Source organism: Galeopterus variegatus, unplaced genomic scaffold (assembly GCF_000696425.1).
Source record: "Galeopterus variegatus unplaced genomic scaffold, G_variegatus-3.0.2 Scaffold296, whole genome shotgun sequence".
NCBI lineage: Eukaryota > Metazoa > Chordata > Mammalia > Dermoptera > Cynocephalidae > Galeopterus > Galeopterus variegatus.
The window spans coordinates 488,074-511,598 of record NW_007726407.1 but is presented as its reverse complement, the minus strand read 5'-3'; the positions used below and the strand labels follow the sequence as shown (position 1 = coordinate 511,598).

Here is a 23,525-nt window from a genome sequence, read left to right as displayed (position 1 = left end):
GATTGCAACCCTTGGTGTCGCGCCCATACCGGGGACCGGCAACGGGATCACAACCCTCCGTGTTGCGCCCGCACCGCGCTCAGGCAATGAGCGGGAACCGGTCTCCACATGGGATCCGAACCCTCGGCGGGAGCGCCCGTGTTGCGCCCGCACTGCGCTCAGGCAATGAGCGGGAACCGGTCTCCACATGGGATCCGAACCCTCGGCGGGAGCGCTGCTGCGCTCCCAAGCGGTTCACTCTCCAGTGCGCCACCGGGCCGGCCCGAAGATATACACGTTTGAAGATGAAATGTATTGGAGTCTTATACACTGCCACAACTTACTACAGAGACATCTCTTCTGTTGTTACTGGGATGAGGTCAACATCGCCACATAGAACTTTGCTGTCCTTCCTTCACCAGGCAAGGGAATTAGAGTTCTGTTTATTCCCTAGCTGTTTCTCTGCATTGAGCAGAAGAGACAACTGGCCATATAGTTTTGTCCTTTCTGGGACCAGCTTTTCTCAGGCCAGTCTGATAACCTCCCAGCTCGCCATTGCACAGGCCCCTCCTCTCTCGTGGCCCATAGGGCTGCAGACGTTTACTTCTCTTGAAGTGAAACTCAGTCTTCCCCCCCTCTCAGAGGGTTCGGAGGTGGAGCATTCAGCTTCATGTTCCCATCTTCTGACTCCACCTCTCCTTGCTCCTGAGTGTGTGGAGTAAACCCATAGCAGCAAGCACCCAGCTGAGGGGGTCTGTTCCCTTAAAATCTTCCATTATAACAGCAGCATCACAGAAGCCATGAACTTAGTGGTTAGGTACACTTAGGGCCTCTAGGGGCCTTCAGTTCTACTCTTTGGATCCTATAGATTTGGAATCCCTTTAGATTTATAGTAATCTGGTTGAGATACTTCCAAAATTCTACCCACTGCCACTTCCTCACCCAAATGTAAGTGACATGAGGGCAGAGATTTCTGCACCGCCCATCTTTTGTAAACTGGTATGTCCCGTGCACCTAGGCCTATTGTTGAATGAATAAATCTCTGCAGTGGCATGTTTGCATTTTGTAGCACATACTGATAATAATTCTTGCCAAAACCTGAAAAAATTCCTCAAAGAAGTTTTTCAGGAAATGGAGTTATGCTGGTCCTTAAGCCTTACGACACAATCTCTATGAATAATGCTTGTGGTCAGCTTGCTTATGAAGATGTCATGTTTTATAAGAAATTCTGTTTATGGACAGAGTAATGGCAGAACTCTTTAAATTATTATGTCGAGATTTTAAGAGTGTAAATAAGATGAATTACTGCTATAATTAAGTAAAAATGAAAAGCAACTTAATGTATAGGAAGTGAGTGTCCATTTTATTTTACCAATTAATTGGATGCAGAGTATGGCTGTGCATGACGTAGCCTGACAGTAGACATTACATAAAAGTTCTGTGGAATGTGGTAGATAACCCAGTAAGAAGGAAAAAAGCCCAAGTGGACATGGATCACCTGGTAGTTTCACAGTCTTCTCTATTTATACAAAAAACCCGGTATCTCCAAACCCCTAAGTCTATCCGTGTGTCATGCCTGTTTTGGTTTTAATGACTTTCAGACTCTTCAGTGGGAAATAAATAAACAAATAATAAAACCAGTGTTACAGAAAAATTATGAACTAAAAACATTGATTATGAATAATACATATTTATTTTAGAAAATTTGGAAATAAATATAGAGAAGATAAAATCACCTTAAATATCAGCTCTCAGAGGGAGCCATTAACATATGATGTATTTTCTTCCCTCAGTTCATGGAAAGTGAAGGCTTCTGTGCTGCTTGCTGTTCCTCATTCATTCCTGATTTCTGTGATTGGGACCTCCTTCTGGTCCACCAGATCAGAAACCTGGGGGGTCACCTTGGACTTCCCCTTTCACTCACCTTCGTCTTTGGCCTCTGTTGGTCCTTCCTGGATATCCCTGTGCTCCATTCCCTCTGGTCCAGCCCCACTCCCATTATCCTAATTCAGTCTCCCTTCATCTCTTATGTGGAATCCTGCAGCAGTTCCTCCCCAACCTTGCTGCCCCTCATCAGACCCCGCTCTGTCACATGCCCCACTGTGAGCCTGGCACAGCTTTTGTTTCTAAATGCCAACTCAATGATGTCATGCTCTTGTTTCAATCTTGTTGGTAGCTCCCATGGTCTCCTTTTCATGATCTGCCTTGGTAACTCACCAGCCTCACTCTTTGTCTCTCTCTTTCATTCTCCTTAGCCGTCACCTCCGTCACTGGACAAGCAGTTTCCAGACCTTCCTCTTTCTTACTTTTGCAATGGTCACACATGCTGTTCCCTGTACCTGCAATACTTTTCTTCCAACCTCCTTGAAGTCTCAAACCTCCGAGTTCTAAAAACTGAAACAGAATGACCTAGTGATACCGCATGTTTATTATACATACATATTTTGAATGGCATCTTTCTGTTCTTCCTCCAGAGCTCAGTTTGTCATCACTGACTCAGGGGATACTCCCTTCTCCACAAAGACTAAGTTTTATTTGTTTTGTTTCCACCATTTATGGCCAACACTTAGGCACTACAAATTTAGGTCAGTAAGTGATCCTGAATATTAACATCAGGTGAAAGTCCCTGAAAAGCAATGTTTTGAGTAGATTTTATTTGAAGTTAATAGTGTATGTGGAATGCCTATCATATGCCAGGAACTGATCTTTGATTCCTGTGAATTAGGCAGACATCATCTTTGCTTTCCTGGAGTTGGTGGTCTGGTGGTAGGAGACACTCAATAGAAGCAATGATTAAGCACAATAATGTCACATGGAGATAAATGATTTGAATTAATATATACAGGGTAATGTGGTGGGTTTGGGTGCAGTTGTATGCTTTTAGATCGACTGAACTGGTAAGGGCCGTACTATGTCATATATGCCAAGATACTGTCAGGTGTATGACAATCATATACTAAGTTAACATCAATTGGTAGTTACAGTCATGCATAATTGTGGGGTTAAAAGTATTAGGGTTAAAGCCTTATTTGAATGTACAGAGGATATTTAATTAAAATTTGAAGGAAACATGATAGCATTCAAATAAGTGAATGACTGTGTAATATAACAAGGAGAGTCTGGATCAATCACCCCAGAAGACTGATTGAAGTAAACCAATAAATAGAAGTTACAGAGAGGTATGTTTTAACTTACTGTAGAGAGCATTGTTTAAATGTTTATAATTTAGTCATTAGTAGATGGATGTGGTAAGTCTTTGACACAGGATATGTTCAGGTACAGGTGATCTGTCAGAAGTGAGTCGGAATTTACTCTAAAGGAGAGGAAAGTAGCCTAGATAGTTTCAAAGATCCCTATTGTGTTAAGTTTAGGAGAAATAGAGGTAGGTATCCCGAGAGGAGATGATCCTAGCCTGAGCAGGAAGACCACTCAGGAGAGGTTGATGGAAGAAACTATGACTTTTTGCTGAAGAAGGGGCACATAGCAAATACGTAAGAATGTTGATTAACCAGCAAAAGAGTCTTCATGCTGATTGGTTGGAGAAAAAGTAATGTAAAGAAGATCAAGAAAGAAAAAGGGTCTTATTGAAGAAGGACTCTACCAAATGATTCTGGAATATTCAATGTAGTAATGCTCAGCATAAATTCATGGCATCAATTGAAGGGATAAGCTTTGACTGTAAGTTAACATCTGGCTGGAATATTTCTTACATCACTAATTCTTAGGTAATAGTTAAGCTTTGATTCTAAGTTAACATCTGTCTGGGATATTTCTTACACCATGAATTCTTAGATAATATAGATCTTAGTCCATTCATACCTTGAATAGTATTATGTAAATTATTTTTTATTTTGTCAATAATATGGCAAGTCTCCATTTTTAATACTCAGAGTTTTTGATTGATTTTATTTGGATTTAGGATTGGCTTGGTCAGGAAAACAACAAAGAAACATATTTTTCTTCAGAGCTGCTGTTATTGCCCTTTACGTTGTGGTTAACATTTTGGCAGCACAGGTATTAAATTGTGTGCCACCTAGAACTGAATATAATTAACTTGGTTTTCTCAGCTTAAAACAAAGAGACCTTGGCTTTTTAAGAGATTAAATAAGCCTTATTTGAAAAACAATGGCTTGCAATAGAATGCTTTTACTTTTATCCATGTCATATATTTAAGTTACACATTATTCTTAGATTATTCATGTATTTATTTTTTCCTTCCAGCAAAAACAATTTAGTTCCTTTATCTTAAGTTATTAAGATTTCCTAGAGAAAGATTTAAAGTTTTCCAGTTCAGGAGGAAAAGCAGTCAAAGTGGAAAACCCCCTAATTTTTAACGTTTTCCCAAGAAGCAGAACAGCCATTTCCTAATCTCATAGTGTCCCAAGGGCATTATACAGACACTGCCACTTAAAAAAGAGGACTACAGGAATTGCAATATGTTTGATAGAAATATAAGTAATAAAAGTTTAATAAATATTAAAGCATAAACAATTTATTTATTTTTCCTCAATGTTTGTGTCTTTTAGCTAATAGGGTTTATTAATTCTCATTGATGGAAGGTTGACAAGGATATGTAGAATGTTATTTTGTCTACTTAATAATTTTTTTAAACATCGTTATTTCTAAATGAACCAGCTCATTTTTTGTTTGTCTGAAAGGTGACAGTATATTTATTATGGTCCATTTCATAAATACCCACTGGCAAATAGACCTCTTCACACCTGGGTGTGCCTCTTTGGAGTCATGCAGAAGAAATCTTCCCAATGTGAATTACTTCTTGACTTTTCAGACTTAAGATGAAATTGCTTAAAATAAAAGGGAAAATAAAAATCTGCTTGTTTCAGTGTACATTTGGAAGGTTACAAAAATTGGCTTAAATATTGATGTTTAGTTTTTGGTATTTTTGTTTTTTAATTGGCAAGGTAATAGGGATACTTCCTTGGGTGAGATCATTTTCTGTGAACTTGGGAAGAACCAGTTTGCCAGTGGACACATGGAAAATACATCATTTGAGCATATGTTGTTTACTTTTTTATTATGAAATATTTCAGTAATAGAGAAAAATGTGAATAATACATTTAATAAATACTCATCTACTCACCACATACTCGTGTAAGATTCTCACAGTTTATCTTATTTACCTCAGGATTTTTTTTTAAAGAAATAAAGTATTTAAGATATGCTTGAAGCACTCTGTGTAATTCACTTACTCCACAGAGTTAGCCACTATCCTGAGTGTGTTGTTTATCATTTCTATTCATTGATTTATTTTAACTATAAAATATTTATCTATAAATATCATAATATCACTTTATATGTTTTTGAACTTATACACATGGTATATTATACAAATAATCATTTAGTTTATTATTTTATTAATTTGTCATAAGCATTGAGGTATATCTCTGTAAATATATATAGTTGTAGGTCCTGTATATTAATTACTGTATAGTATTCTATTATAAAAATTACAATAGCTTTCACATATCCATTTTCTTGTTGATGGATGTTTAGATTGTTACCAAAATTTCTGCTCTAAATAGTCGTGCTATGAACATTATTGTGATTTTTCTCAAGAAGACACATGGGAGAATTTTCCTAGGATTAGAACTGCTGGGTCACTTATTAGTTTACTATTACTGCTAAAGCAAACTACCCCAAATGTGCTGCCTTAAAACAACACAAGTTTATTATTTTAGAGTTCTTTAGATTAAAGATGAGACATGGGTCTCACTGGGCTTAAATCAAGGTGTCGGCAGGGCTATGTTTATTCTGGAGCCTCCAAGGGAGAATCTGTTTCCTTGCCTTTTCTATCTTCCAGAAAGTACTCACATTCCTTGGATCACGGCCTCACTTCTGCATTTTCAAAGCCAACAATGCTGCATCTCTCTATTACTACATGCTTACATCTCCACCTGACTCTACCTCTGCGTCCTTCTTCCACTTTTAATAATCCTCGTGAATACATTGGGCCAACCCAAATAATCCAGGATAATCTCCAAACTTTAAGGTCATTTTATTAGCAACCTTAATTCCATCTGCACCCTTAATTCCCCTTTGCCATGTAAGGTAACATCCACATTTTAATAATTTTCTTTGTATCTGATATATACGTATCTATTTTTTTGAGATATAGCAACATAAAAAAGTACAGTTTGGGGGTTGGTTCAATTTCACATAGGCAGTAACTGAAAACAATATAATTTAAAGATTAATGGCTTTATGAAATGTTATTGCTAGAAAGAACTTTAGAGATGATCTGGTCTGAAACTGATGCTAAGAGAGACAGGAGTGGCAATTCTAGAAGTACTTGTATGGATAGAATGAACTGCATACACAATGCACTATATTATTTTCTAGCATGCAAATGCTATTTTATTTTCATGGGTGTAAATCAGCGTCCATTGTTTTACTCAGTCCAAAAGTTAACGGAGTTAAAGAACAGATGCTGATTTACATCCACGAAAATAAAACATTTACATGCTAAAAATTTTCATGGGAAGGTAATGAATCACTTTGTTCTTAACTACCCAGGAAAAAGAAAGGTAGTGTTGGAAGCACGTAGGAGATTACTGTGACTGCAGCTCTTATTCATTCTTCGGTGTTGCGAGTATGGTTATGAAAATAACAACTGGACATCATTTTTTTGAGAATCATCTGTTTTCTCTCTAGTGTATATTTTCTTTTGGAAGGCTTATATCTCTTCTGTGGGCCAGGTCCCAAAAGGGAAACTTACTTTAGCAAAGTCCCACAACTTTTCTGTCTGGTTACTCATTCACATTATTGTCTGTAGCACAAACTGCCCCTCCTCCAACTCACTAAGCAGGTTTTATTTTCTCAATATCACTAAATTCTAAGGTTCTTTAAGCTCAGGAATAAAATTAAGTGCTCAAAATAAGTGTCTCAAGTTTTTTTTTTACTATTTTTTTTTTTCTTAAGGGAGTGTTGTAGAGTAACTTAAGAGTGAGTGACAGTTGACAGAAGATGTGGTTGCCCAGCAACTGGCAATTTAAATAACTAGGAGCTGATGTGATTTACCAACCTGATAAACAGCAAGGACTTTAATACAATCTGCAGGACTGCTACAGATGTTGCATCGAGCTATTTATATGTTTTGCTCTGTCTCAGTCTATTTTAACATATGCATATATATATATACACACACACACACATATATATATACATACATATATGTATATATATGCATATTTTTTTCCTGCAGAACTGGAATATGAAAGCAAAGGCTGTATCTCTTCCCCTATGTGACATATTAATAGAAGTTGCCTGCAATAAAATGAATTGTTTTAGCCCCTTGTTTTTATACAGATTCTCAGTTTCAAAGGAGTCTTTCTCACTCAGAGAGAATAAATGTCCTGTGGATTGAGTGCCATTTTTTTTTTCCTTTTTGTCTTTTTTTGTGTCCGGCAACGGATCGCAACCCTCAGTGTCGCACCTGTACCGGACCGGGACCGGCAACGGGATCGCAACCCTTAGCGCCGCACCCGCATCTCGCTCAGCCAGTGAGCGGGAACCGGTCTGTATGTGGGATCCGAACCCTCGGTGGGAGCGCCGTCGCGCTCCCAAGCGGCGCACTGTAGCAGTGCACCACTGGGCCGGCCCTGCCATTTTGTTTTGAGTTCTGTACTATACATTCAGTAATTGTTGTTACCTTATTTTTGTAGGTTTTATAATTTGAAACTCTTCTCCATTTTTGAAATGGAGTTGCAGTTGCTCTTGATTCTTCACAGGAATAATGAGGTTATTATTAATAGGATTGGCTCTGAGTGATTAATTGATGAGCCTGTTTTACTAAGGACCATCAGGAGGCTTGATCCCGTCTTAGGTCAGTTAGTTTCCTGGAGCGGGTGGATATCTTTCACACGGTTCTTCCAAGAGGTGATAGAAGAGCTGCAACCCGTATTATATATAAAAATAAAATAGTAACCAGAAGAGTGCCCTCTCCTGGCAGGAGGTTAGCACTATCATTGTATATAAATAACTGATGGTATATTTGAGAAGCAGTCTGTATAAAATTCTGTCATCTCATTTGAATTGGAATTTGCTGTATAAAGCAAATAAATACCACTATCCCGTTACTAGCACAGGACTTGAGAAAATTTTGAGGATAATTTTGATACTGAAAATATGTTATGATATGCAGAATACAGAAAAAGACCATTTTAATGACAAAAAAGTGAAAGGACACAGCAAGGTAATTTTTAAATTGTTTCTTGAAATTATTTACAACTCATTGGAGGTAGGACTTGGAGAACTTCTGGGAAAAGAAGAAATTTTTGCCAGCCACGCATGTTTGAGTAAAATTTAATATCCTAAAGCTATGAGCCAGTTTTTCCGCAGTACTTTCCCCTTCTACCTCTAATTACAATGAAAACTTCCTTCTCCAAATTCCTGTAGCACTTGCCCTGTCCCATTTCTTTTAGGAAATAATAGCTATCAGGACAAAAGTGTTTCCCAATCCCAGGGGCCGTTTGCAACACAGAAGTGCTGAATGTCATAATGATACCTCCCATTTATCCAGCACTGTGCTAAGTATTTTAAATATATTGTCACTCATCCCTCATGACTCTGCAAGTAGCTATTAGATCCAGCAACTTACTGGTGAGGAAACTGAAGGCCAGAGTGGAATAGTAATTTGCCGGTGAAAACACAGCAAGAAAATCAGAGAAGTGGGATTTGCATAAAGGTCAGTCAGACGCCAAATCCAGTGCCCTTTTAACTGTGTTTCTCTCTCTCTCTACGCTTAGTTATTTTGTTTCTTAATTGTTTATATGTGTATGTTGTTTCTTTAGTGGTTCTCATATTTTTGCTCAGTTAAGAATAACCATGGAAGCTTGCTAAAAATGCTGTTTCTGAGCCCCTGCCTCAAAGATTCTGATTCAGGAGGTCTCAGGTAAGCTCTGAGTGTCTGAATTTGAATTTTAGTAAATCCTTGGACCACACTCTGAGAAATCACTGGTGTGAAATCTGTGAGGCAGGAATTACCCTCTCAGCTCTCTGTACTGAACATTCATAGCAAGCACTCAGTTAAGTACACGTTAGATTCAGGCACAGTTAATAAAACTGTTGCTCCTGTGCTTAATATAGCTCAGAGTTCCATATTGTGGACCTCAGTTGTTCTTAACTTGAATATAAAGTTTGCGCAAGTTAGAAAAGTCTATACTAATTGGTAGGGTGAAGTTCGAAGAACAAGATATCTGATATGATGTTTCTTTTTGTGTATATTCGTGTATTCTGGAAATTTATAGGTGTATCATAAGTTATTGTGTATTCACAAGGAAACCTATGTATAAAAAGGAAAAAGATAGGCTAGAAAAGAACCAGAGAGGGATGAAATCAAGATAAATCTTAGGTATAAAATAGAGTTCTTTGGGAGGGGCTGAGAAGGAGAAAGATGGGAGAGGTGAGGTTGGTTCAACTCATTAGTAAAGATGGGTTCTTTAGAAAAGGGTCGAAGAAGGACTGACTAATTCAATTGGAAGAGATCCTGGAGAAGTCTAGTGGAAAAAAGGGTCACAGATGAGGGGACGGGGAGTAAGCAGAATCAGTGACAACATGGATCTTGGTTGGGGAAGGATCCCAAGTACCTCATATCCTTGGGCAGTCACCCTAGTGGTTCAAGGCTCATCCTGTTTTTCTTCCTCACTGTGTGGGAATTCTGCTCTTATCATTTCTTCACTTGAGGTGCATATCTGTCTGTGCATGGAGATGTATCTTGGCCGTCTTAAAATTGAATGGTCCACCAACAATAGATAGAGCAGCAAGTAAAACGAACAGTAAAATCCTACCCAAAATAGAAAGAGGGGCCTTAGGGTGTATTGAAATACCCAAGGCAATCTGTTAAAATGATAGAAAAGTTCTTTATAGAAGGATCTATACAGTACTAGGGGAATAGACTTCATGTTTCTTTTCAAATTTCTATAAATGATAGTTTTCCTAACTTGCTCTTTTTCTATATTTCAGTGTTCTCCATTCCATTAACACCCAAGTGATGCCTTTTCTTATATGAGTAACCGCACTGAAAGATTAATGTAAGCATGGTATGCTCACGAGCAAAGGATCACACAATGTATTTCCTTAGAGTACACATTCGCCTTGTAAAAGAAGGAAAGAATGGAAAAAAGCTGTAGTAATTAGATTCCCATTGTAACCCTAGTGGAGTGAGAAAGATTAATAGCTGTACTGCAGGACTGTATTCCACAGTGAGAGGCACTGTATGTCACTGTTTTCTCTTGAGATGGAATTTGGCCTGAAGTAGAACACAATTTCTATAATAATAATGATAATAATAGCCAACATTTTTAGCACCTTCTCTTTACCGATTACTTTACATTTATCTTCTCCAAGCCTCACGATGACCTGGTAAGTTAAATAATTCATGTTTAAGCAACTGAGACTCAGAAGGTTAATTGACTTCCAGACCACCCAGTTAGTAAGACATTTTACAAGGACGCTTGGCTGCATGTAGGGATTATCAGATCTTCAAGAGGTAGGTTGCAGCATTAAAGAAATCACAGAACTTTTAAAAAATGTACACAATATTGAAGCTTGAAAAAGAACCACGTCACTCTAAATTACAATGATGAATAAAGGTCTTTTGTGTTTGGCCAGCTGATCATAACCTGTAGCTCTCCACCGGGTGAGGTAGTAGACGTCGGGGGAGCCCAGCTCTTTCAGGCATGCTTGGTCAGGCAGCTTTCTGCAGGGAAGGTTACAGTGTGTGAGTTACAAAGCCCTCCTGCTGCACAGGTATCAGAGGTTGTCTGTTACAAGTTCCTCACTTCGACTATTACTTCCTTTTCACGATTCTATTTTGGACTTCTGTCCCATGTGTATTTACAGATAGACAAAGCTTTTTTTTTTTTTTTTAACAACCTCTTTGCCATGACTGAAAAGGAGCCTTGTATATCCTGCAGTTTCTGGGCATTGTGAGTCTCATTTTAAACTTAAATTGGTGATAATGGTGACTGTGACTCCCTATTGTCCAAGGAGGGAAGTTGCAGAGAGAGGCTTTTAAAGATGATCCAATAAAAATCAATGGAGTAAGCCTTTTTGATAAAATGATCTTTTTTTTTTTTTTCCTTTTTGTCTTTTTTTCGTGACCGGCAACGGATCGCAACCCTCAGTGTCGCGCCCGTACCATACCGGACCGGGACTGGCCATGGGATCGCAACCCTTGGTGTTGCTCCCGCCCCTCGCTCAGCCAGTGAGCGGCCGGTCTGTATGTGGGATCCGAACCCTCGGCGGGAGCGCCACCGCGCTTCCCAAGCGGCGCACTACAGCAGTGCGCCACCGGGCCGGCCCTAAAATGATCTTTATTGTACAGAGGCTGTTTGGGATATGACTTGGGTACAGTTTACCCTGGGGCTAAGCCCAGTGTTTTAAAACTCAAGGCATACTATGAAAAGGTCTATTTTTATTAGTGCAGGTACTATAGTTGGCAGGCTTTCTTCTTATGAAATGAATATCCAGCAGACCATTCCTGATTATGTTATGTATTTTTAGATGTTACCATTGACTTATATTTATAGTGTCGACTACTGAATTCTATCTTAAATATGCAAATTAGATGCATAACTAACCTCCCAAGCTGCATTCTCTGCCCTGTGTTACACTCTACAATGTAGCCTGTGCTTAAATAGGTCTCCTAAAAGTCTTAGAGTGAAGCTTATTATTTGCTTTTAAAATGTAAGCACAGAGAGTGTATGTGAGATATGTGGCCCTCTGGGTAACACATTCTGCTCTTAGAGCATAACGCTCTAAGGGTGAAGTCAGTAAACGTCTGGCAGTGCAGGCAAGGAGTAAAACCAACAGAGTTGCGTAGGTAACTCCCCAGAGACCAGAGTGAGCCAAAAGTAGTTGATGTGCAAGTCTTGGCCAGTATGTTTGGAGATTCAGAACACCAGGTGTGTGTTGTGGTATTAGGGAAAATTAAATCTCCAACTGCATTGTTGGCGTGGTTCTGGCCTGTGCCCATCAATTTTCTATTTCTCAGAGACCCCAGAGTCCCGAACTCCCACTACCCTATTCCTTAGGACAGCATAAGTATAGTCAGGAGCATTATGAGCACAGTCCTGCTTTTGCTACTAAAGTTGAAGGGGAACGAGTATCCTTAAATCTCTGTATTTCATTCTCCTGTGTCTTGATGAATAGTGGTTTGATTATTTTGATGCAAACATGAGTTTGTAGAGTATCTAATAAAGAAAGAAATTTCCTTGTGGGATTGGGGAGAAGGAGGGAAACCTAGACAAATAAAGTGAGAAACTGAACCCTTCCAACAATATGAGAAATCACTTCAATTGAAAAGCCTAGGAAATGACCCTATCTTGGACAACACAATTCATGGGCAGTTTTGTGGGGGGGAGTGTCTTGTGTCTCCCCTAATGCATGAAGGCACCCACCCCATCTCGGTCTGCTCTTCCTAGAAGGTAGCCCAAACTCTAGAATATTTCTCTTTCTTTCTTTGATCCAATTCAAAGGACTGCATTCTAGTCCTTCAGAATTCTATACTAGCAAATTAGATAAATGATTCCGCCCCAAAGTCAGGCAACTAAAGATTCATTGGTTTAGCCCTTCACCTCTGTTCAGTCATTCATAAATAATTTATTTCACCAGGTCCTGTACTAGGTGTGGGGGTTACAGAGGTAAATATAGTACAATCCCTGAATGGGGGAAAATAGTCTCATGGTGGATTAAAATACTCTACTAACTTTAAAAGTTGTTATTATTGTCTAGCATAAGAGGTGTTATTATAGGTATGGTATTAGACGCAGTGGGAACATAGATGAGGAAGCTGACCTTCTACTTGGAGTGGTGGTTAAGAATTCTCATTTGAATATGGCCTTAAAGAATTCAAGGTGGGAGGTAGAGAGGAGGTAATAGTATCCTTTGCAGAGGGAGGAACAAAAGCATGGAAACGTGAGTGTGAATGATACCATAGAAGAATAATCAGGACTGACAGCCGGCTGATGTGCTTTAGTACAGCCACACCGGTGTGCATACAACAAGTGTTCATTCTGATGAGCTGTTGCCTGTGCCTCAGTAGTAATTTATAATGTTGAACATCACTCTAGGAGAAGTGACAGATCACCTGAAACCACAGGGGTTGCGTGTGAGGAAAAGAAGGAAGGAGAGAAAGGAGGGTGGGAGGAGACCGATTATGAAGGAACTTGAATGCCAGCTAGGGAGTTTGTGTGTCACCGAATTGTATTTACTCACTCATTCATTCATTCATACATCCTCTGGAGGCAGGGATACCAGATAGAAGGCTAGATCAAAAACCCAGTCAGAGCAATTACTTGAGCCAAGGCAGTATTAGTTGAAATGGAAAGGAGGGACTAGATATGAAAGATATTTTTAAGAGATCTGTGTTCTGGCTTTGGTGATTGTTATGGGAAGTGCAAGAGACAAAAAAATGAAATAGAATGGAAATCATCATGTCGGAAGGGATACCTGTACTCCCATGTTCATTGCAGATCTGTTTACAATAGCCAAAGTATGGAACCAACGTAAATGTCCATTGACAGTTGACTGGATAAGCAAAATGTGGTGTATATATACAATATGGAAAAAGAATGAAATTCTGCCATTTGCAGCAACATGGGTGAGCTTGGAGAAAATTATGTTAAGTGAAATAAGCCAGGCACAGAGGGAAACATACCATATGTCCTCACTCATAGTGGGAGCTAAGAGAGAAAAAAGGAAAGAAAGACCACAGTGGTGCATAGGGCTTGCAGGAGAGAGCCAACCTAGGGTTGCTGGGAGGTGGGGAGTGGGAGGGAGGTCGGGAAATAATTGGGTGGGGGACACGGGGTGTGGAGTATGCATAAAGCAAATGTACTTCACAGGGCCTGGTTTTCCAAAGCCTTGCAGTTTCAAATATTGACCTTGCAAAGGACAGGAAATTTTCCCCAGGCTATAGTCTCTGTTGTAAGATAAAGAATTGTAACACAGCAAGGTTGCTGGCTCAAAGACAGACAGGTTACTGATTGATATTTAAAGATACGGGGAAATTGTTGTAAGAAGAGAATGTTTGCTAAAATCAAGCTTTTGTTGCAAATTGCGTTATGGAAGGTCACCTTGCTTGTCTCACTGAATGTTACCATCTTCTATTGTTAAACTTGTTAAACTGTACTTAGCAAAAACCCTACCTATGTTCTTTTCCTGTAACTTCCTGGTCTAGAGAATAAATGTGGGAAGAGAACCCCAATTCGTGGTTAATTTCCCAAATGGAAGGAGTGCCTCTATCTCGAGGGTTCTGGGAGATTAATCCCTTTTTGGGGCTTCTCACTGTTCAGAAGAGATGGGCTTTGAGTAATCTTTGGTGGCTCCATCACCCAGGGGAAAAGGGGTGACAAATCCATGGGAGGCAAAGCAACAACAGGGAATAATTACAATCTTTTGGTAATGGGCATGCTGATAGTATTGATCTGACCATCACATCTTGGGCACAGGTGATGACAGTCAGCTTTGTACTTCATGAATATGCATAATCAGTAAAAAAAAAAAAAAAAAGTGGGATCTGAGGTTTCCATAGTGGGTAACAGAGTGTCTTGTATGTACTCAATAAGGGTTGTTGAGTAGAATGTTGAGAGCAATTTTCTAGTGCTTTCCTGCAAAGATGAAATTATGACAGAATTTCAGATTCTGAGCCATAGGAGAGAATGGGGGTCTGATGAATCTCTTGGTGCTCAATACACTAGCACAGTAGTTTATTTCACCAATAAACTATCTGTACAGTGGATGTGATAAACTGAGTCAGCTTATGAAGTGTACTCTGTAGAAAAGCAGGGCTAATGGCTCCATCTGAGAAGAAGCCCCTGTGGATGAGTGTGAATGGCTTTGTAGGCTGAACCTATGACTTGCCCTAATTCTGGGAAAGATATATTAGAGATACAAAGAAAGCGTTTTTGTCAGCTACATAAACAATAAAAACATTCTGCTTTCTTAGTAGCACACTGTCCAAAATAATACCAATTGCCCAAAATGAAAAAAAAAGGAAAGAAAATTATAATAAGAAACTCAGAATATAGTTTTAAAACCAAAAGGAATAGTATGATATTCAAGGAACACGAAGTCTAAGTCAAATTTGAAAGCTTCTGCTGTGTCATGTCTTGAGATATTTATTCCAACTTTTTGCTTCATGTTATCATTACTTGTGATTGAGTTCAACCTAGTCAATGGCTAGATAGGTTCTTTAGTAAAGAAGACCTGGGACTCAATGAGCCATTATGAAACGATGATGACTAGGTAGGCAGGGTCTTGATATTCAGACAACTCTGCTAGAATGGCCTATAATTCCTTGTGATACAACAAAGAGAGCACTCAGCTAAGAGTCAGAATACCAGCCCTTCCATTTACCAGCCACTGTCTGTGCACAAGCCTGGGACTCCTCATCTCTAAAATGAGAATAATAGTAGTTTATTTGGTGTACTCTAAAAGGCTGTTGTGAAGATCAGAGGAGATACTCCAAGTATAAATTCTTTGTGACCTATAAACTCTGCTGATTTGCAACATTATTACTATTGAACCACCATGTAGGTGTAATGGTTAAAGCACCTCTGCCAAGATCACCACAGGTGATGTTAATGAGAGTAAGGTGGGCTGGGACAATGTAATGTGCTAGTGGTCTCTTTCCCTGGCTCCATGGGCAAGCTAAAAATTTACAAGAGGTCACTGCCTTGGGTTGTTGACCTGTGCTATATCCCAGGATATTATAGCACTAACTTACTTGCAGGAAGCTAACCAACCTGTAGTTAGAGATTATCTTTTTGAAGCAAAAACCCTTAGTCCCTTATCATGGTTCGAAATAGCTCGAGAAATATAATCAAGAGACAATATAACCTTTCCTGGATCTCAAGAGGCAAAGGATTCACAGCAGCAGTTTTGTTTATGCTGCACATGTATTTGTCTCCTTAAATGTACACATATATATTTTTACAACATGGGCAAACACATGTTCAAATTAATTGTTAGTTGAAAGCAGATATATTTCTATTATTTGCTTTGATGATCCATACTCAGTAACAATCTTCATTATTTTTCTGTTCATTTTTTGGTTATCTACCCCCTTGGAAGCTAGTTTACTAATATATGAAGAGAAAATTTTTCCCGTTCTGGAGTATATTTCTTTCTTTTTTTTTTTTTTCTAGAAAGATGACCAGTAAGGGGATCTTAACCCTTGACTTGGTGTTGTCAGCCCCACTCTCTCCCAAGTGAGCTAACCAGCCATCCCTATGCAGGGATCTGAACCCGTGGCCTTGGTGTTATCAGCACCACACTCTCCCAAGTGAGCCACGGGCCGGCCCCTCTAAAGTATATTTCTATGTGGCACATTTAGATAAAGAAGTGTGGGAAGATTCGAGAATAAATTGCCCGTTCTCATTGGCAAATGTTAACTACTGACCCCTCTTTCTTTTCCAAGCAGCTAAAAATGGTCTTAATTTATGTAAAATTCTGTATCAGTTTTGTCCTTAAAAGGTGTGGATTGGGCTGCTGATGTGTTGATTGTGTGGCCATGGGGAGAGGGAAGCATGTATAGCCTTGGATACATCCACACACTTGACGTGCATGTATCTATAGCAGGTCTATACTCCTGAAACATTTTAGGAGAGCTGTTTACATGACCATATTCCAGTTGTGCAGCTGTCGATGTAACAATATCTTTGGTTTAATGTGGCTTATTGGAAATGGAAATGCAATAAATGGAAACAAGTGCATATTAACATAGAAATCCCTATTGAATTTCTTTATAATAGTGTTCAGTTAACAAGACTTTATCAAAAAGTTAGAAGAATATGTCATGATTAGGCAATTATTAAAAAGGTGAATGGCAAAGAGAGTTTTTTAAATTTCAAAAAGAGTTGATATTTGGAAGCCTAATTCATATTCCCATCCCAGATTGATTTTGCAATTCAGATCTGAGGCTATGAAGTCAAGATCTAACAATTAGATACCTAGTCACAAATCAGCATGTCATGGACAGTCATTATGTGTGTTTGTGGAAAAAAATGGCATAAGTTACCACTATTAAACTGTTGCAAATTATTGGTTATATTGAATTGCTTTTGTACATATACAAGTATCAATTATAAAAAATGACATTAAAAATTAAAAAAAAATTTTTTTTTAAAGACTAACTATGCCCTTGATGGAAGGCAGCTTTCAGAACTGCTTTACTTACTCTAAATGTTTTCTGTCCTTTGCTGTTTGTTATTCTTAATTCGAAATCAAACTGTGTCACTGAGAATCAAGATTGTATCAAGAGTGTTTATGAAGACTACAATGTAAAAAAAATAAGAATGACAAAAATCTTGAAGCCCACATTTGTTAATTTAAGGTAGTTTATAAATTCAAATCCAAGTTAATTTAATTTTTATTTTGCTGTATTTATTTTTAATTATAGAGCAGGTGACATCTTAATTTTCTCACCTATCAGGTGGGGGTGGGAAGGTGGGGGGAATTACAAGTTATCTATTAGCATTGTTCTTGTGAAAACAGTATCAGACATGGTGAAATATCTAAAAGCACTTTGTAACTATAAAGAACTATGCAAATGATGTTGTTATTATAATAAATATGGCATTGACATCTTTTTATTTAAAGCAAACGTCAGAATGTCTGTTTCCTGATATAAAACAAAAAATTTTCTGCTCTTCATTTTTCATCTTTTTGTAGAGATGTTCCTTTCTCATCGACATGGAAATTAAGATTCTTTAGGTAATGCTAATAAAATAAGCACATCCGTATGATTTTTGAAGATTTATAAGATGTACATTTTTATTGTTTCTCATCGACATGGAAATTAAGATTCTTTAGGTAATGCTAATAAAATAAGCACATCCGTATGATTTTTGAAGATTTATAAGATGTACATTTTTATTGTTACTAAATGTTGTTACTTACTCAGCACTAAAAATGTGATGAGAAGTAGCCTGCTAGATCTGATAATTCTACTCAGCTGTTTTAATAACTAAGTAGCATGTATTTTTTTAGAGACCATATTTAGTATTATAGGTATTCTTGGTGATATTATATCATTCTTCAAAGAAAATGTGTATATTCAGCTTTATACGTTTGGGCAAAAATAGGAATCACAGTTTCAAAATACTAATGGGAAAACGAGTCACAATAAGTATGTTGGATTCTCAAGATAAAGAGATGTTCAATTCTCAGAATTATAGCATCTGTCTATAAAAATAGTGTAATTGGGATATACTATTTTAGTAAGAAACTCATTAAGTATATGTTAAAAGCTCCTTTTTTTAAAATTTGACATTCCAGTAAACTGTTAGGAAAATGTCCTTTTAATTGCTTTTCCTCTAAGTGTCTAGAAGTGGCAGTACATTAAGATTAAAAGCAGAAAGTCCCTTAAATTCCTTTCAAGAAGTCCATCCTGTTAGTGTGACTTCTAGAAAGCCAATGGCTGTTATTACTTTTGGCTGGAAGGATATTGCAAAAGACTTGAAGAAGAAATAGAAACTGTAATGGGAATTTTCTTTCACTCTTACAGTTTACGCTTATTTGTTCCTCTTCTTAGTTTATTAAACATTTTTGCCAAGAGGTCCTGTCTCTAGAAGGAAGTGTTTGACAATGACAGTTAAAAATGCCATGTAGTGAGATACTTTTACCCAAACATCTAAAAAAAGATTTTAAATTTCTACAAAAATGATAATAGCAAACAAATTATAGTGAATAGTAAATAGTAAAATTCTTATAATTATGTGAAGTGCTTTCTCACTCAGATTCCTTCCACACTTATTATTTTATTTCAGTGTGCTATAAGCAAGAAGTAAATTTGTTGTTTTATAGATGAAGACTTAGAGACCTGGGAGGTTGACAGGACTGCCTAAAAAACCCAAGCCACGCTGTGGCTGAATTGAGACTCGAGGCCAGTTGTGTATGTTTATTTTCTGGTGTGACCTGACCTAGCATGTATCTCACACATTGCGTTTTTCTTACATTCTAGGTTTCTCCTCTGCAAGCTTCTCTTGGACCACCACCACCAGCTGAGCAAAGGAAGACTGTGAATCCGCATCTGAGCCCATCCATCCTTTGGATTCCCATGATGAGCTCGCCAGTGCAGCCTGGTCAGTCTGCTTGCTTTTTAAACCATTAACAGACTTTATGTGAAAGATGTTGCTTTGTGTTGCTTCAAACCAAGCAATTTAAATCATAAAGGAACATTATTTTCTGATGAAGATTGGTTGATATAACAATACATTTTGAATTTTGCATTCTATAGCTAATCCTCTCTTACTTAACCCAGTTTGTCTCCTGGGCAAGTAATTTTCTTTGCATTATTGTCTGAGCATTAGGTTTTAATCCTTCTGCTTCTAATGCAACATTTAGATTAAATTTTATGATGTTATGAATATTAAATGTGATATAGGAATCTAATTTGCACCCGTAATCTTTCTGACCTAATACATGTCTATGTGGTTTTAAATTATACTGTGGGGTTTGGAAGTCAGCTTGTGGACTGACTTCGCCTCCGTCTCTGACACACAGGAAGGATATTTTTCCTCCCCACCCTTCTTTGCTGACACTTCTGTTTCCTACATACATATGTAATTATAATCTCAGCACCTGCTTCCTCCAAGTCCAGAGTGATATGTGTGGCCCATGTAGCGCTGTGATCAGCAAGCCAACACCCATTCCTTCAGGAACAGGGTGTCACTTTGGGAACAAACACAATCCAAGTTCTGAGAATGATGGAGTAGGGTCAGATACCACATTTTAATGACACACACAGTTTAAAAGGTTTTTCTGTGTGGATCATTCTAGGGGTATTTATTTCTATTTATTTTTCAGCATATTGATATCTTTGAGTTAGTTAACTCTTTAGGTTGAAACTTATGTAATATTATATTCAGGGTTTATAAGGGGAAAACTTTTGCCAGGATTTTCACTCTCTGGAGTGCCACACCCAATTAGCTGCTCAGGAATTCCACTGTCTCATCAGCTTTTCTCCACATCCCCAACAGGCTGCCAACTTGTATGTTGAATTTGGAACTGGAATCCATTGAAAAGTATAACTGCAATTGTTGATTCTAAATGATGTAGTAAAAAAATCCCATAGTCTTTAGTCACAACCATGATGTATAATTGGCATTGTGTCATGTAGTGTAGGCCTCTTATCTCTGAGTCCCTACAGCCAAGTTATTCTCAAACTTATGCATGCATTAACATCACTTGGAGAGTTTATTTTAAAAAGTCCCATACCCGTAGTTTTTGATTTAGTAGATCTGGAGTGGGGCCCAGGAACTGTGATTTTTACAGTTCTCCAGGTGATGCTATTGTTGCCTTGGGGAACACACTTGGGGAACTACAGGTCTAGCTCCTATACCATTTCTCACCCATCCTCCCCATCCCCCCACAGATAGCCCTGCTGATGTGTGTTCTATGAGCTGCATTGCTCGTTATAGTTATAGTATAGTATTATTATCCTTTCTGTTGAGATGAACTTTAATGTTTGCATTTTTATTTATTGCATTTTAAACATTATATATTTGTATATTAATTGATATTTCAAAATGGCATAATTTAAGAGACAATTAATTTAGAGCCACCATGGGCAAATATTTTTTTCTTATGGTAATATTTAGCAATGGAAGTTGACATACCCTCCCCCCCAGGAATATTGGTTTTATAATATGAAAATATCCTTTGAGGCTGCTAGTTTGATGAGGAAATTCTTGTCAGCCATGATAATTGTTTAGTTAGGAAAGGGGAAAAAGTGGGGGATAAATGAGATGACCATTGAGTAAAGCCCATTTGACTTTAGGGCCAATAAAATTTCCTTGTGTACTTCTCTGTTAAGAACAACATTATACAGAGGTCTCAGTCAACTCTGGGAGGTTCTCATGAATGAAATCTGAAGTTGAGGAAGGTCACAGAAAATGGGACACGTGGGTGGGAGTCTTATTTATTGCGCGTAACAAACTATAATCAAAGACTTGAAACGCACCTTGCATGTATAAAGGAAAAATGATCTTGTTGCAAACATAAAAATAGTCTTCTGTTGTTATTAGCCTGTATCTTATGGTGCCATATATATTCTACTGGTGAGAAATAACCTGATTGTTTGACTTAGAAAAGGTCTAAGGATTTTCTTACATCTTTTTTTTTTTTTTTTTTTTACTATCTAAAAAGAAAATTAAATTGGTCTTATGCAATCACCCTCCATATATTTTGCTTTTGAGTATTTATATTTGTCTTGAAAATTAGTTCTGGGCTAGTGTGAATTCTTGTTTTCCTCGTGCATTGACACCATTCGCAGAAAAGTTCCCCATCCATATTCAAATACAGTTGATATCAAGTACAAACTATTACTGTCTTGATCATGTATTCAGTCACACAAGTGCTGATTTTTGTATATAGAATTCACTTGTTTTTATTTTAATCTTGTTGCCCCAGTAATGTTAGAACATTATTGGGTATTGCTTTTAGGCACTGAGGAGCCTGAATGGTGGGAAGACTATCTGGATAAGTTTGGCAGCTAGCTGCTGCAATTAAGCTATTAATTAATTCAAAACTTACTAATCATCTATTTTGTGCCAGGCAATATGCTACCCAGTAGGGACACAAAAAGTATGAAAACATGGTTTCTACCCTCATGGACAACACCCTTTAGTGGGAGAGAGGGAAATGTTAATAATTTTGATCCGTTCAGTGTATTAAGTATTTTAGTAAATATAGGACCAGAAATTAATTTCTTTTGTATAGCAGTATGGATGCTATTTATAGTAACAAAATTTTTACCAGGAGTACTAAATAACGGAACGCATAGTGCTCTTCACTGTGACTTGCCAAAGTGCAGCAATGCTCTCAGTCTGTCAGCACTAGTGTTTCTCATTTTGAGACTTTATAAAAACATAAAATGCATCATAAAATCATATCTCAATGTAAGTATCTCTCCCATGAGCTAAGATATGATAATTGTTATCTTGCTCTCTGATGATAAATTTTTAAAAAGCTAATGCTGTTGAAACCTAAAGGAGGTAATGATTTGTGGAGAGAATTCTTAGTGGCTTACATGTATTCTCTGCTATCTAGGCAATCCCATTTTTATGGGGAGGTGGACCAAAGAGGTTCATATAGAGTGCATTTTTTTTTCCTGCAAAGAAGTTTGAGCCTATTTCAACCCAGGGCAGATTTTCAGAATGATCCCAAGATTCTAGAAAACGTGATTTAAGCCTGGATGTTTTTAACGAGTAAAAAATTTGGGCAACATCAACCCTAAAACAATTCCAGTGTGACTTTTAATTTTGGTGGATCTAATATTTATGATGTTATTTTGATGAAAATGCATCAAAGGGAATTTTCTAAGCATAGAACACAGTGTGCATGATGCCCCCTAGAATTGTGCAGTGCCTGTGGGCTCCTAGGTAAGTTTGGAGGGTAGAGTGACCATAGCTGTGTTGCAAAGCCCTATAACATTAGTTTTCAAAGCCCACGGTATAAAGGTAGCTTGTTTCCCTTTTCTTCGACATTGTGGGAACATTTGTAACAACTTCTTACCTATATGGAGTGAAAGGACCAGGCTATTTTTATAAGCTAAAAGTTTTTGTAACAAGATACTATATTCTCTTCATTTTCTCACTGGCACATCTTGGGCAAAAATTGGTTAAGAGATTTCCCTTCATGCCTCTGTTTTGCTAAACAGCTGAATTCCCTTATAGAAATGTAGAGTAGGTTTAACTAATGATCAAAAAGTTCTTTGAAATATAAATTGTTTTGGAAATGCTAAGCAGTATAAACAATTTGAGGGCAAGCATTAATAAAAGCTTCACTGCAAGCATTTTAAAAGAGGACTAATAAAAGCTTCACGGTTCAATTAATACAGCACAACATCGGGTTTTCTAGAAGCATATGGGACCCAGAAGACTTGCCCCTGTTTTTAAAATTTACGAACTCTTTAATGATTCACCACTTTTACTTCAGTGTATTACCCACTGTAGTGCCATTTAGTCATTAAGTAGGAAACTAAAACCAGGACAAAGCTACAAACAAATATCATAATGTCCAAGTGGGTATTTTTTCTTCCGTTTGTTCACAGAATGTTACCATAAAAAATGAATGTTAAATTAAATGGAGTCATAGGACAAATCAAGTAGGTTATGACTTCCTGACGTGGGTATAATCAGTTGGCTTTTTAATGAAATACAGGTCATATACCATTACAAGAAGCTCTGTATAATAAAATATTTTCAGGCTCTGGGCCAATTATCTATTTCAAGTAGTATTCAGGAAAAATATTCCAAGATAATAAAATAAATTAGTCCCTTGAAGTTTGTTGTAACAGAATTTGGTCACAGGGTACATTAATAATGGAAGCATTGCATGTTAAATTTATTAAATATTGTTTTGGATTTTTTTTTTTTTACTGCTTTAACTCCACAGTTAAGTGATTCGTTCTTTTGCTATTTCTAAGTCTAAACTTCTCAATCTGAAAATCAAGTTTGAAACATAAACAGAGAAAGCGTATTATTCACTCTCCAATTCCTGAGGGACAGTGCTTTAATAGT

The 23,525-nt window shown here is 37.7% G+C and overlaps 1 protein-coding gene across 1 annotated transcript in view; it reads left to right on the top strand.

The window, feature by feature from the left end:
* The window catches only part of LOC103586020 (histone deacetylase 9-like), a gene marked incomplete at its 3' end in the record, with an annotated part of 533,085 nt that overhangs the window by 58,599 nt on the left and 450,961 nt on the right, over positions 1 to 23,525 (top strand). The window contains exon 2 of the mRNA XM_008567140.1: positions 18,965 to 19,085. Within this exon, the coding sequence (XP_008565362.1) occupies positions 19,061 to 19,085 (25 nt within the window). The remainder of the gene's footprint in view (positions 1 to 18,964; positions 19,086 to 23,525) is intronic.